We start from the raw sequence: 14,195 nt of genomic DNA on the forward strand, positions 1-14,195 counted from the left end.
TTCCATTGCTTATGCTGGGATTTATAGCATTTTACATTGTCACTATCAGGGAAAATGTTGATAAGTTTATAGAACTGTATGCTGAAAGAAACATGGATGAGGCTTTCTGAAAAATGTCACAGAATTCCAAATTCACTATTTTCGAAACATGGTCTTAAGGAACTATATACAAATGTACTTAATATAAAGGATCTGTTATCTAAGGGAAAAATGAATTTTTAATAGGTCAGACATGTAGAAATGTAAACTAAAATACCAAAAAATATATATGAACATAATTTTAGATCCCACAATTGATTTTTAGCCACTATAACTGAAGGTGGAGGAGTGCATTGCACAATTCTGCCACTTACAAAGTTAGGGCTCAGTGAAGAGAGGCACATCTTAGAACATTACATCATAGTTGTCTTGACTGTAAAATTAAAAAAATACAACCCTGCAGCATAATTCACCAAATTATTTGTAAGGATAATGAGAAATAGTATGCATAAAAATTCTGAAGAGGAAGTATTAGTTGCTAATTATATGATATTTGCTTTGATGTATTTTTTTCTGTAGGCCAGGACTTCTCAACATAAGTGAACCGGCCACACAGCCTTGGTTGGCAGACACGTGGCCGAATACTGGCAACAATCACAACGACTGCTCCATCAATTGCTGCACAGCAGGCAATGGGAATAGCGACAGCAACCTGACCACCTACAGTCGCCCAGGTTAGAGAGACAGGGCCAGCTCCATGTGTCCGGGAGCAAGCCACAGGGAGATGCATGTCCTTCCCCTCTCTGTACATTGCAAAGGAGAATTTGCTCAGTATTTTCATGAAGTATTAAGTACTGTTCAGCAAACTAGCCTGACTCAAGTAGTTTCTCCATTCCCATATCTCCACACCTTACCTTTCACCAAAAAATGTTTCCTTGTTTGTAGTGAGAATGGAGAATATGAATTTTAGAATAGGTTGCAAATAAGGAATAAGTAAATTCTATAAAATTATTCATCTTTATAACCAACTATATAGATATGACTTGTATTTGTGATTATTTTGAAAATTTACAGAATAGTTCAAAAGGTACAAAAAAATCTATAATTGGAGTGAACCAAATTTTTTATAGCAAGAACAGTAATTACAAAATATTCTAAATGAAAATTGACTAAAGATCAATATCAGATTTTCATAGTATTAAATTAACTCTTGAGGATATAAAAAATAATGTGTCCTTTGCAGGTGTATATGCTTACATTTATTTTGCAATTTAATTCTTTGGTTCAAAAATATGAGTATTTTTATGTTGTTAAAATTTCATGCTGAAATTATAGTAAAATATGGATATAGATATAGCTATGCAATATTTAAGGGAATGAATAGAAAATTGGAAATGATTTCTTACAAAAAATACTAAACAAAAGCAACAAAAAACCTCTGTATTTACAACACAGGTAATGTTAACAGAATTTTAAAGAATCAAAGATATATCTGTGGAATTTAAACAACTCATGGAATTAAGGAAAAGGGAAACAGAAGATGCCCTTTAAGTAAAAACATTATGCATCTTAAAGAATAAACCATAGATTATAGATTTATCCTTAAAATAGAAGTTCTAAATCTCTACTGGATATGGTTATGACATAGCCACATCTCCAAGTCCATGTTCTCCATCGGTCTACATTCTAGTTTTTCAGACAGATAGGTGCTCAGATAATTACAAATAAAAGGAAAACTATGCTGAACACTATTGGAGAGAAAAATGGTGATACCCATTTAAATTAATACATAGAACTGCTTTGTCCAATATGGTAATCTCTGGCTAGAGGTGGCTATTTGAATTTGAATTAGTCAAAGTAAATAAATGTTTGTTAGTGTACATTAAAAAAAATGAAGTGCAACAAAAAATTCAGTTTCTTGTTTTTACCAGCCAAATTTCAGTGTTCAGCAGCCATATGTGACTAGTAACTGCTGTATTGAACAGTGCAGTATGGAACATGTCCTTGATCTCAAAAAGTTCTATTGGATAGCACTCATATAGAAGGAATGGTAAAGAAAAATATCCCCAAATCTATTGCTTTTAATAATATTTCTCAACCACTATTGAAACTTAACACCTACAAATTGAAAGTAAGAATCACTAAAAACCAGATGCATCAAATAAACATACTTTCTGACTGCTGATATGAGATGAAGAATATTTGAATTCAGTGGGATAGATAAGTTGCAATTTTTTCTTGATTATATTCCTATTTACATATTATTAGCAAAATTGTTAATTTATCATTTTTAATCTAGCTAGTTGAAAAGCAATTTGCAAGTTGACCTGTTCTATTGGTCTCACTATGAGCTATGTTATTGAAATAATGATATTTTTACCATTTTAACTTGACTATTTTTTATTAAAAATGTTTTTAAGTTATAATTTTAGTTCTTTCTAATGTTTTAATATTTTTAACTATAGGCTTTAAATATTTCTATACATATCAGGTAGTTCTTCATCAACTATTTCAATGAAGGGAAAATTGAAGAGAAATTGAGACAGTAGGCATGTTAAAATTCCATTTCAGGCTTTATTTAATTAATTTATTCCTATGATTCATATTTTCATCATTTTATACTTCTTGGGGTGCCATTATAAAACCATGAAAAAATGATTATACAATGTCCTTTCTGAATAATAATTACCCTATACGACCACGAGATAAACTAATAAAATGTTGAATGCTAATTACTAACATTTTGCCTCCATTCCTCCTATCTTGTGAGTAGAACTATTTTATAAAATACTGAAATCTCAAGTTCTTTGATGTAAGGACACAGTTTTTTCCTTTGGATTCTCAACTTACATGGCGTGGTCTTTTGCTTCAGCAGCCCACTAGTGGCTTCAAATATTTTAACTCACAACTAGAAAATGTAAAGTAGGCAAATATGTCTATTCAAGTATGTATTATTTCAGTGGAATTCAAAATAATGAGGTTGTTGAAGAAAAATTATCTTCAATTGAATGAATTATTTAGTACATAGCACTAGTAGAATTTCAAAATTATTTAATCTGTATATAAATTCTGTGTATCCTGTCTTAGTTTCTCAATTATAATTGGCTTTCTTTAGAAAATACATATGTAGGCTTGATCTTTTTTATTGATCTTGCTTAAGCTCTTTTGACTTTACATAACAATTTTACCATGATTCACAAAACTACTTACAACAGAATTTAAAGGAATAACCATGCAGAATGATTTTTTCCTTTTCCTCTTCATTGCACATAGCTGATTGTATAGCCAATTATAACAACCAACTGGATAACAAACAAACAAATCTGATGCTCCCTGAGTCAACTGTTTATGGTGATGTGGATCTTAGTAACAAAATCAATGAGATGAAAACCTTCAATAGCCCAAATCTGAAGGATGGGCGTTTTGTCAATCCATCAGGGCAGCCCACGCCTTATGCCACCACCCAGCTTATCCAGTCTAACCTCAGCAACAACATGAACAATGGCAGTGGGGACTCCAGCGAGAAGCACTGGAAACCACCTGGGCAGCAGAAACAAGAAGTGGCACCGATTCAGTATAACATCATGGAGCAAAACAAATTAAACAAAGGTGAAGAGCTTTAACTTTATTCCCATCCTTTTCTGTATTGGTATCCTTAACCTTCAGCACTGGATAGGAAAACTTGCCTGGGACTAGCAAGTGAAATCTTTTGTTACTAAGGTCTTCTTATTCCTTTGGTTTCAAAATTTCCGGTGTCAAAGAGTTAATTAGCACAACAATAACCTTGGAAAATTGATTTTATAATAATATATAAGTATTTTCAAATGGTTCTGAGATTAATTTAAATTTAATCGTAGGTGAGGGATTGCTTAGGACAGACGATCTTTTATTCATAAGGCAGATGTACAACCGTCACAATACCTCACATTTAAAATAAATAGACTATCCCATTCTTTCCACTCGAGAATGGAAGATAATTGCTTCTACATGGTCCTATGAACGAATGGCATTTTTAGATCAAGCTAAAGGAAAATAATTAAATTAACCTTGGACCAGAAAAGTGGTTCAATTTTTGTATTTCTCCTAACTCATGTGCTTGCTAAGACTGCTGCAATGTATGACTTTAGAACCTGCATTTCTTTGGTTGACCTGATTGAAGTCTGTCAAGATAGAACTTAAAATAAATTGAGTTTAGTGTTAACTTGTAGCAGCAGAATAGTATTTTATGGCCTAAGGGGAATGTTTCTCTATTGTAATGTGTGTGAGTTGGAAGAGATAGGTATTTGATTTCTTTGTAGTTCTTCAGGCTACTGCTTTTATAATGTGATTCGCAAAATTATACCTGTAGGAGAAAAGGGATGGCTCTAATTAGAATAGATTGGGGGCATTTCTGTACAAATGTAGATGTACAGGATGCATTTTATTATAGATAATTAGAGCCAGATCTGTTTTCTTTTGGTTTCAGTTGCACCCTTTTATTTTCAAAAATAAAACATTGCTGTTGTAGATTGCAAAGAAGATATGTTAAGACATTTTATTTGATTAAGTTAGTATTATATATTTTAATTTAATAATGCAGGCATCTAGCTTTATTCCAAGTTTCGACAACACTTGATTGGTATTGTAACTTAATTCAATAATATTTAAGACTCTTGCACAAATTCGTGATGAAGATGAATAGGAAAGTTTCTGCAATGATAGACTTTAAAGTGAGGATTCAAGCTATTGTTGCATTATTTCTCCATAGGATATGACTTTAATGTGGGCTTTGGAAAGCTGTGACAGTTCTCTGCACAAATATTTCAAATCCCTGATTTATTGTTTATACTCCTTATAAACAGACTTGGTATGTCAAACTGTAATAAAGACCCTGGAATGCAACTAGACTGACATTATTTCTCAGTGCATTCCAGGGGTGAGTTTATCATTTGGATATTCACAGTTGCCTAAGTAGGCAGAATCATTTCTATAGCAGATTGAGATACTTTGTTTTTGTTTATGTATATATTTCTTACTAGATATAATCTCACCAACAAGTTTCAGTTTTAAATTAACTTGTTATTTTATGACTTGCAAACATATTTTCCTGATTTCTTATTGTTAAAATATTTGGGTTCTGTATTTTAAAAATTAGGAAGTCAGGCAAATCTGATTTCTGCCTTAGCTGATTTATAAATATTTTGAAGAGAAGAGTTAGTCTGCCATATGATTCATGTAAATGAAATGATGCAAACAATTTCTGTTTTATAAATTTTATGGGAGATATGTTTAAAGGTCTTGACCTATTTTTGACTTGTCCTCCTGTACATGAGTGTATGTCTTAGCAAGTGATCAGCATGGTGGTTTACAAGTCTCATTGTTGGTAAATGATCGAAGAATCAAAGTGAAAATAAATGTTTGATTTTTTCTTAATCTGAAATTTCTAGATTATCGAGCAAATGAGACAATTCCTCCAACTATTCCATACAATCAATCATACGACCAGAATACAGGAGGATCCTATAACAGTTCAGACCGAGGCAGTAGCACATCAGGTAAGTAAGGGGGACCAGAGAAAGTCAGCCTCTTCTTTAAAAAGATGGCACATTCTAAGATCACCCGTTGAATGCTAATGAGCTGGTATATGCCTATGGCACATCTAATCACATTAGGTAGGCATGCTTATTTTCTCTGCAAGTTGAAAACTAGCCACTCATTAAACCATTTTATGTTCTATTTAGTTAAAAAAGATTGAGGGTCCTATTTTCTTTCTTGTTAATGAGCTTTAAGTAAAGCAGAAGTGTGGACTTATCTCTGAAGGCAGTTGAAACTTTTCTTCTTCATTTCCTTAGGTCAAAATATAGTTTAAAATATTGCACATATAATTAATGTAATAAATAGGTTCCCACTTGAACCAAGACTATAACAGCACATAAAATTTGAGTGTACTTGAGAAAATCAAAAGCCTAACAGACAATAACATTAAGATACAAGATCTAGGAGGGCTGCCTCAGTTTATAAATCTCTGTACTATCCCTTAGTTCTTGCTCTAATACCTCAGAAAACAGCCTCCCAAATTAAGTCTGTGAGTGCCTCAGAAGCCACATGGAGGCCCCTTCCCTGTGGTCTTCATGCTGTTGCAGCTGTTTGCCAGCTGTTTTCTTGATAGGGGTTACAGATGGGAGCTTGCTGGTACTTAAGTCCTGTTTTTCTAATTAAAGGCGCTTCATTATTAGAACTAACATGTGGCAAGTCACAGCACAATGAGAACAAAACCAATTGATTTTAACCTAGTGTGTTTCTTGAGAAAGGGTAGAAATATCATCTCCCACCAACTGAATTAAAGTTGTTGAAAGGGACTTTGAACCCTGTTCTCTATCCCTTTTCTGTAATGAACATGGCACTTGAATCTTGCCATGTTCCCTTGACTGAGGCTTGGTGATTTGGCATTTCTACCCTGTGTTTCAACACTGCTTGAAACTGCACCTACTTGATTAAAGGCGGTTAGAAAGAGCTCTTCACCTTTTTATTTTGTGTTCTCTCTTTTTTTAATTGAATAACATTGTGTTATAATAAAATTAGGTGCATTTCAGGTATACATCATTATAAATATCATTATATGTATATATTAAATTTATTACTCTGTTCTTTATCTTTGTAGATCTACTTTTATTCTCCTATCTGTTGTTTGATATCTTTAACAATTAAAATCTTTTTAAATGACTCTTATTTTTTTTAAAATGTATTTATTTGTTTATTTATTTATTTATTTATTTATACAAGCACTGGGTATAGTCAGAAGCGCGGGAGGGTGAGAGAATTCACCAGAGCCAGAGCAAGGAGCAGAGCAGGCAGAAGGACCAAAGTACACTGCTGAGGGGAGCAGCAGGCGGCAGGAGAGGTCTGCGCACCATGCGGGACCCTCCTCCAGTGGCCAGGGAGCAGCCGGGGATCGAACTGGTGCTGCAAAGGCTGCGGGCAGCTTTGCAACCCAGCGCTCAACCGCTGCGCCACCGGGGAGGCCCGACTCTTATTTTTTAAAGCAAGAAAATGAACGAATTTCTTCTCAGAGTAGAAAGAAAATTTTCAAAGTCTGCATAAAATATTTTAATATTTGATATCTCATGCCATTTGAGATAGAGAGGGAATCATCTTATTAGGAAAGTATGATTCTAGATTATTATTGACTTTCTCCATCCCTTAGATTCGATACCTAGATTTGGATTTTCTGATGCTATTTATTATTTGGTATTCTGTGAGTATTTGGGAAACAGAAAGCTGTGAAGTCTGGTGGTAATTGGGGGAAAGACCAAAACAAGAAAATGCAGTGGAGGAGAGATTTAGGCCTCTGAGAAGGGGTGGAGGTGTTACAGTGAGATGGATGTCAGGATATTAAGAGGAAGGTGCTGGGTATGGACAGCTCCATGATACCTGCACATCCATTCCACTGTGGGACAGCTGAACAGGGAAAGAGAGAATGGAAATGTACCAGCAGAGGCCTAACTGCCATATTTTGTTAATAACAGCCTGTCCCTCAGCCCACACTTGGTACAGTTGCTTGGCGGTGTAAGAACATCTGGCTTCACAAACACTGTCATTTGACTGAATATCCCCCAAGTGACTTAAAAATAGAAGGCTCATTGAATATACTAAGACCCGTTTCATGGACCATGTAACTTGGAACTTTTTCAGAGAGGTTGAAAAATGACCAAGATAAATCAAGGATCATCTAAGAAAAATAATTATAGACTCATTTTCTGTAATTTACGAAGGTACCTAAAATATGTCATACTGGGGGGTGGGAAAGAAAAACTACTTCATCCCCATATATCCTTTTTCTCTTTTTTATTGTATTATTTTTTTATTGAGGTATGATTCAGAGGTACAGATTCACACTTCTTCAGGTATATGTTCCCAAAGTTATTTTAAAATAGATTCTCTAAAATGTATAGCTTCCTATGTTTAAAGAGTATGCCAAATCTAAAATCAGAACAGTATGGTACTTGAATAATTAGACTATTTTAAACTAAGAGTGTTCAAGCAACATAATTTTACTATAAGCCATAATTTTATAGAAACAGTGGCTAAAAACATTTTTGTCTCATTCTAAAAATCATTTTTCTGTTTCTTTTGTTGTTAGTTATATTTGTTCTTCCTGCAATTATTTTCATCTGCACCTGCCTTTCTGATGAAAACTAGTAATTTCATTGTGCCTAAAACATTTCAATGGACAAGTACAAATTATATATATTCAGTGATTTAATGCTACAATGGAAGTCTAATAGATCGTATCTGTATCATATTGTATTTTAGGTTCCAGCAATTAAATAACAGAAAGTCACTTCAGAAAATATGTCTGCAGCTCATTTGTTTTAGATGATAATCCATAATGCAATTAATTGCTGTAAGAAGATCACTATTAATGATATGACTTGCAAAACTCATTTATGGTTTTATTGCTTTTTTGCTATTTATTTTGCAGTTCAGATTGGCAATACTTTGTATCTCCTATTGTACAAAGTTCTTAAAATTAATGAAGACAATTGTTAAACTCTATGTACATATATGAATTTTCAGATTATATTTACAGAAAATAATTAACCTGTGGATAATAAAGACATGTTAGAGGTTAAAAATAAAAGATATGCATTTTATTTCTTTTAAGGGAGTCAAGGGCACAAGAAAGGAGCACGGACACCCAAAGTACCAAAGCAAGGTGGCATGAACTGGGCAGATCTGCTTCCGCCACCCCCGGCACATCCTCCTCCACACAGCAATAGTGAAGAGTACAGTCTTTCTGTAGATGAAAGGTAAGAGGCATTTCAGAGCAGATGTAAGTGCAATAATGTGATTCTATAAACCCATATAAGGATTATTTAAGTTGTCACCATGGGGAAACTAGTTCCTAAGTTCCATGAACTTTTATCTCTGAATAAAAACATCCTGATAGATCATCAGGACTTACACACCCTTCTCCATGCTTCCATGAAAAGGAATTTATGCATTGGAAGCTTCTAAGAATCTAAGTAAGATTCATAAAACTAAGAATCATGAATATATGTGCATATGTGTATGTGTTCATATGGATGTGTGTAATATATATACATACATATATGTGCATATATGTTATTCACATATACAGTCAGCCATCACAGAGCAATCAGGATACATCCTGAGAAAAATGTCATTAGGTGATTTCATTATTATGCAAACACATTAGCAGTGGATTTGGTAGGCTTAGGAGCCATGATGAATGAAACAACACAAAATTAAATCAAGCACCTGGGAAAATATTGCTATCAAGAAATGTGCTAAATACAAGATATATGGAGCTGTTACCAGCTAACACCTATGTGTCATCATAGTTAACCTAATTAGGCAATTGGAATTAGGGGACTGATTGAGGAGTTGTTATGTGGCACATAGCTGTACTTTTACATTATATACGTTACATATATATGTTTTGAGTAAGTGAATTTGCAAAAATGGAATCTTCAAATGATGAGGGTTGACTGTATTTATTTTAGAATAATTTGTTTTCTAGTCTTCAGTAACATTTATTGCCGTTTTAACCCACCAAAAAGGGACTGTAATAACGTAAGTGGATATAGTTTAAAAAAAAAAAATCAACAGAAGATGTAACTGTGCTGCAGAAAGAAAGATTTATTTGAACTGGGAAGAATGAAACTTCCTGGTCTGCTGACTTTTGTTCTTGATCTTGGCAAATGAGAAGGTTCTCAATCAAGGGGAACGGGTTTATGAACATGAGGACCACACAGATATACAGACTCCTGGAGAACTAAATGAAACACATGGTAGGCAGTGCAAGGAAGCTCAGAAGGCAAGCATAAGTCAGTTTACACAGACAGAGAATGTCTTGCTTAGACATTTATGTTTTATTCTCAAGGCAATTAGAGAGCCATTTATTACTTTGTAGCAAATGTATGACCTGGGAGTGATATGTACTATAATAAAGTAATGTTGGAATTAATATGTGGCTGGAGAATGAAAGGGTGACTGAAGTCAGAGATTAAAAGGTTATTGCAGTAGCACAAAAAACAGATTTGTTAAAAAAAAAAAAACTAGGTTGTAGGGAAGATATAAAGATAGAATAGAAATAAACTGGGCAGTAGTTTGAGATGGAAGACAAGGAAATGAAAAATAATTACAAAATTTCTGGTTTGGAAGAGTGAGCAAATTGCTATGCTCTATTGCAGTTCCTATATTGTGCATATAGGGGCAAGAAGTGTCAAAAGGAAGATGGTGAGATTACTAAAGTAAAAGAAGTTATAAAAAATACCATCTTTACTGAGTTCAAGTAAAGAAGGCAGGGAATAGTAATTGGATGAGAGAGACAAGGTGGTGACATGAGGTGGATAAGGAGAACAGAATTTATAGAATGCATTAAATCACTGCTCTTTTAATTGATAACTCTATGCCTTGTGTAGGAGAAAAGAAAAAGGCTTGACTGTTTCCAGATCCATGTAGAGCTTCTACATATTTATAGCAGAGGACATTTTGTCAATTGTCTTATTTATTGTGTTTTTCATTCACCATTCTAAATGCAAGCCAACTATTTAATTTTGCATTCAACTGCAGAAATAAAAATCTGTTATACTATCAGAGGGAAAATAGGCTATCTTGGACCAAATAAGTTGATCTCCAATATATTAAGGTTGATATAGAGTAACAAAAATATTTTCAAGAGTAATTGTTCTCATAGTTTAGCATATGGTCCTTGGGTAATCTATCAGGCCATCCTGGAGTCATACTTACATTCAGTTGGAGGATTAGCATGTGTCAAATACATTTGGGAAGCACTAAGTTAAACTATGTTAAATAGATTTCTTTATTGCAAGGTATTTTAGAGCCTATCCTATGCCAGCATAAATTGTAACCCACAGAGAGAAAATATTCCATGTAACAATTCACAGACCTTTGTGGTAGTGAACTATTTTTTTTTTTCTCTTGAATGTGGCCCGGAACATTCAGATTTGAAAGACAATTCAAGGTTGGCATTCCTCTGATTTTACAAATGTTACACTAAGTGTCCTTATAACCTATTTTAGCTATGACCAAGAAATGGCATGTCCTGTGCCACCAGCACGGATGTATCTGCAACAAGATGAACTGGAAGAGGAAGAAGATGAGCGGGGCCCCACTCCCCCTGTGCGGGGAGCAGCTTCTTCTCCAGCTGCCGTATCTTACAGCCATCAGTCCACTGCCACTCTCACCCCCTCCCCACAGGAAGAGCTCCAGCCCATGCTGCAGGATTGCACAGAGGAGATGGGACACATGCAGCACCAGCCAGACAGGAGGTATGCTGTAACTAGCCTTCTTTGACGATGAAACATTTTCTACTCCTAAACAGCATTTACAGAATACTATTACATAAAGTTATTTTCATGTCACATGACTTTTCTTTTTGCAGTATAATCACACCGTAAGCCCCAACAATTAGCATATCAAGTAATATTATTGATCGGCACATTAGATAAATTGATCACAATGAACTTGCAACCATAAAATAATATGCATTAATACTCACCCACTTATGATAATTGCATTCATAAACACATGGAGATCGTGTAGTAAATATATGGGCTACTAATCTTGTAACTTTTTATTGATGATGGATGTTTTTGTACTTTACTTGTCCTTATGCATGGGTAGGTCACTTCATTGGTCTGTGAAAAATAAATTTTCTCCTGTCTTTTAAAAATTAAATCTGCACAGTTTGTTTCCTTATGTTGGTAATGTTTCAGATGAATAAGTTTGATATATTCATTTTGTATTGACCACAGCTACTTTTATTTTGGTAGAGTTATTTGGTGAGAGCCCCTTTGTGCAGGATATTTAATAATTTATGTAATTTGTGTATGTAGATGTATGTGTGTGTGTATCTTAGATTTTTTAATATATAATCTGCTTTGTCAAACTATATATATATATATATAATCATTTGTAACTGAGTATATTATTTGATCAGAAGATTTCATTCATTTGTTGACTGAATAACAAAATTTGGATTATGCTGCTTGAATTCTGTAGATTAAAAACAATTTGTAACATTTATTAACTATCAGTAAGAGGTCATCATCAAATTCCAATTATATATTCTCTAAAATAAAGGAAGTAGTAAAACTTGTTTCCATGTGACAAGGGGGAAGTTGAAAAGCCATACATTTAAATTTATGTGATTAACCCATGGAACAATGAAGACTGAGAATAAGGAAGACATCTCTTCTCCCTATAAAGGTCACAGAACATCTTTGCTAATCTTATTCGAACAAATGAGAAGCTAACTGCCTATTAGCTCTGAAATACCTCAGCATCTTCCTTTCAGCCTTTAGATTATCCATTTCCTCAGCAGTCCTCTCTTGTTAGAAGTAGGGCTTTACATCTTTACATCTTCTCGACACGTCTAGTGTTCCTTCTGTCATCCTCTGTGCCTTTCTCAAAAACAATAAAAAAAAAAAACAGTTTACTTATCTTGGCTTTCTAGCCGCTTGCTCTTTATTCAATCTATTGTCCCCTCACCGTTAACCAGACTTTTAAAACTTTCTTAACCTCTTCTATTTATCATGCTCTCCTTCTCTCCTCCTTCTTAACCATTTCTGTCTCCCATATTACTTCACACACCTCAGTCCACTGCATTGCAGCTTATACTAGTTTGCTTCTATCAGTCAATGAAAGATAACCTAATGGTCAGGCTAAAGACTTTTCTGTCTTAATCATACTTACACTTTCTGTAGAGATCGCAATTTTGTAAGTTTTGAGAATCAAATGAGAGACTGTAAATAAAGAATCTGAAACAGGATACTCAGCAAGAATTTATTTCCTGTTGTTCCATTCTTATGCTCTCATATTATCTCTAAGTTCAGCTATTACTTATACTCTGATGACATTCAAATTCATTTACCCAGATGAGCCTTTTCCCCAGATCACCACTGGACAATTTCATGTGGACATATCCAAAACCAAATAATTTGTCCTCACACTTGAACCCACCGAGCTTACTTTCTTCTCCTCCTTTGTTGACTAATCATCAATCTTTATTTAGCCAACATGTTAAAAAATAAAATAGCCAAGGGAACAGACATAATCAGTCATCATCTTGAAGTCAGTTTAATTATCCGATTATTTATTTTCCTCTGTTGTATTCCTTCCATTCCCCAAATTAAGTAATTCACCAAGTCATTAGTTCTAACTCCAAAATCTTTTCTGGCTTTACTCCTTTGTTTCCATTTCTACAGCTGATAGAATAGACCCTCAGTCCCTATCTCTTGAAATACTGCCATATCCTTGACCTGATCTCCAGTTTTCCTCTCTTGCCTTTCCTGTCCAATCTCCATATTATCCTTCCCTCTATAGAACAAGTGGTACTGTTGCTCCCCGTTTGGAGTGAAGTCTCACTCTGTAGACCAGAATTCAATACAATCCTTTTCCCTTTGCTTACTTCTTCCCTCTCAATCCCTTCACTTAGGCTCTTTTCTAATTAGTCTGTTGGAAATTCCTTGAATTTGTCTTAAACTCACTAACATCCAGGTCAGCAATGCCACTTTCCAGCCCTTGGAGCAATGTTCCAGAGCTCACAGGAGAGGCACCACACCTCCACCTCTCTTGGCCACACCCGATCCAATCCCCAGCTTGCTCAGTGTCTTGAGCACATGTGGGGTGCACATGCTGTTTCTTTGATTGCCTGACAACAGCCTCTCAACTTCCCAGGCCCTCGTGACTCACTCTTCTAACCTGGAAAGGATCAGCCAAACCTTTTCTTTATTCTTTACAATGGTCTGTCCATAGCTCTCCTGCCATGCTAATCAGTTGCATTGCCATTTGTTTCTTGTATCTCTGTTTCTCTACTTAAATGAAAAGTTCTTTCATGAATGATTCTCATTGATGAGTTCTACAAAGCTTTTTTCAGTAATTATTTGATGAATGGAATCAGATACTACCAGTGAATCTGGAGTGGACCTCTTTGTTTGAGCTCATTATGAGTATGTGTTAAGTGAGAAGTGCATTGTGTACCTGCATTTAAAATCTGTTTGATTATATTTAACCTTCTTTAAAAGGTATGATTTCAGTGTATAAAGGCATTCAGAATGTCACTACCAGCATTTTTTTTTTCTGGAGATAATGCTGGACACTAATAAGAAGTAGATGAAAGCTCATTAAACAAAAGAATATTATTTCTTTTTATGATGAGAGCATATTCTATATATGTTTACTAAGGA

General features: G+C 34.5%; 1 protein-coding gene across 1 annotated transcript in view; it reads left to right on the top strand.

Annotated features, from left to right (window-relative positions):
• ROBO1 (roundabout guidance receptor 1) overlaps window positions 1-14,195 on the top strand; it is a 912,258-nt gene that overhangs the window by 871,778 nt on the left and 26,285 nt on the right. The window contains exons 23-27 of the mRNA XM_037525700.2: window positions 559-713; window positions 3,253-3,588; window positions 5,406-5,513; window positions 8,624-8,768; window positions 11,028-11,276. Coding sequence (XP_037381597.2) covers window positions 559-713; window positions 3,253-3,588; window positions 5,406-5,513; window positions 8,624-8,768; window positions 11,028-11,276 — 993 coding nt within the window. The remainder of the gene's footprint in view (window positions 1-558; window positions 714-3,252; window positions 3,589-5,405; window positions 5,514-8,623; window positions 8,769-11,027; window positions 11,277-14,195) is intronic.

The sequence above is a fragment of the Talpa occidentalis genome, unplaced genomic scaffold (genome assembly GCF_014898055.3).
Source record: "Talpa occidentalis isolate TD23 unplaced genomic scaffold, MPIMG_talOcc4v2.1 talOcc4.4, whole genome shotgun sequence".
Classification (NCBI taxonomy): domain Eukaryota; kingdom Metazoa; phylum Chordata; class Mammalia; order Eulipotyphla; family Talpidae; genus Talpa; species Talpa occidentalis.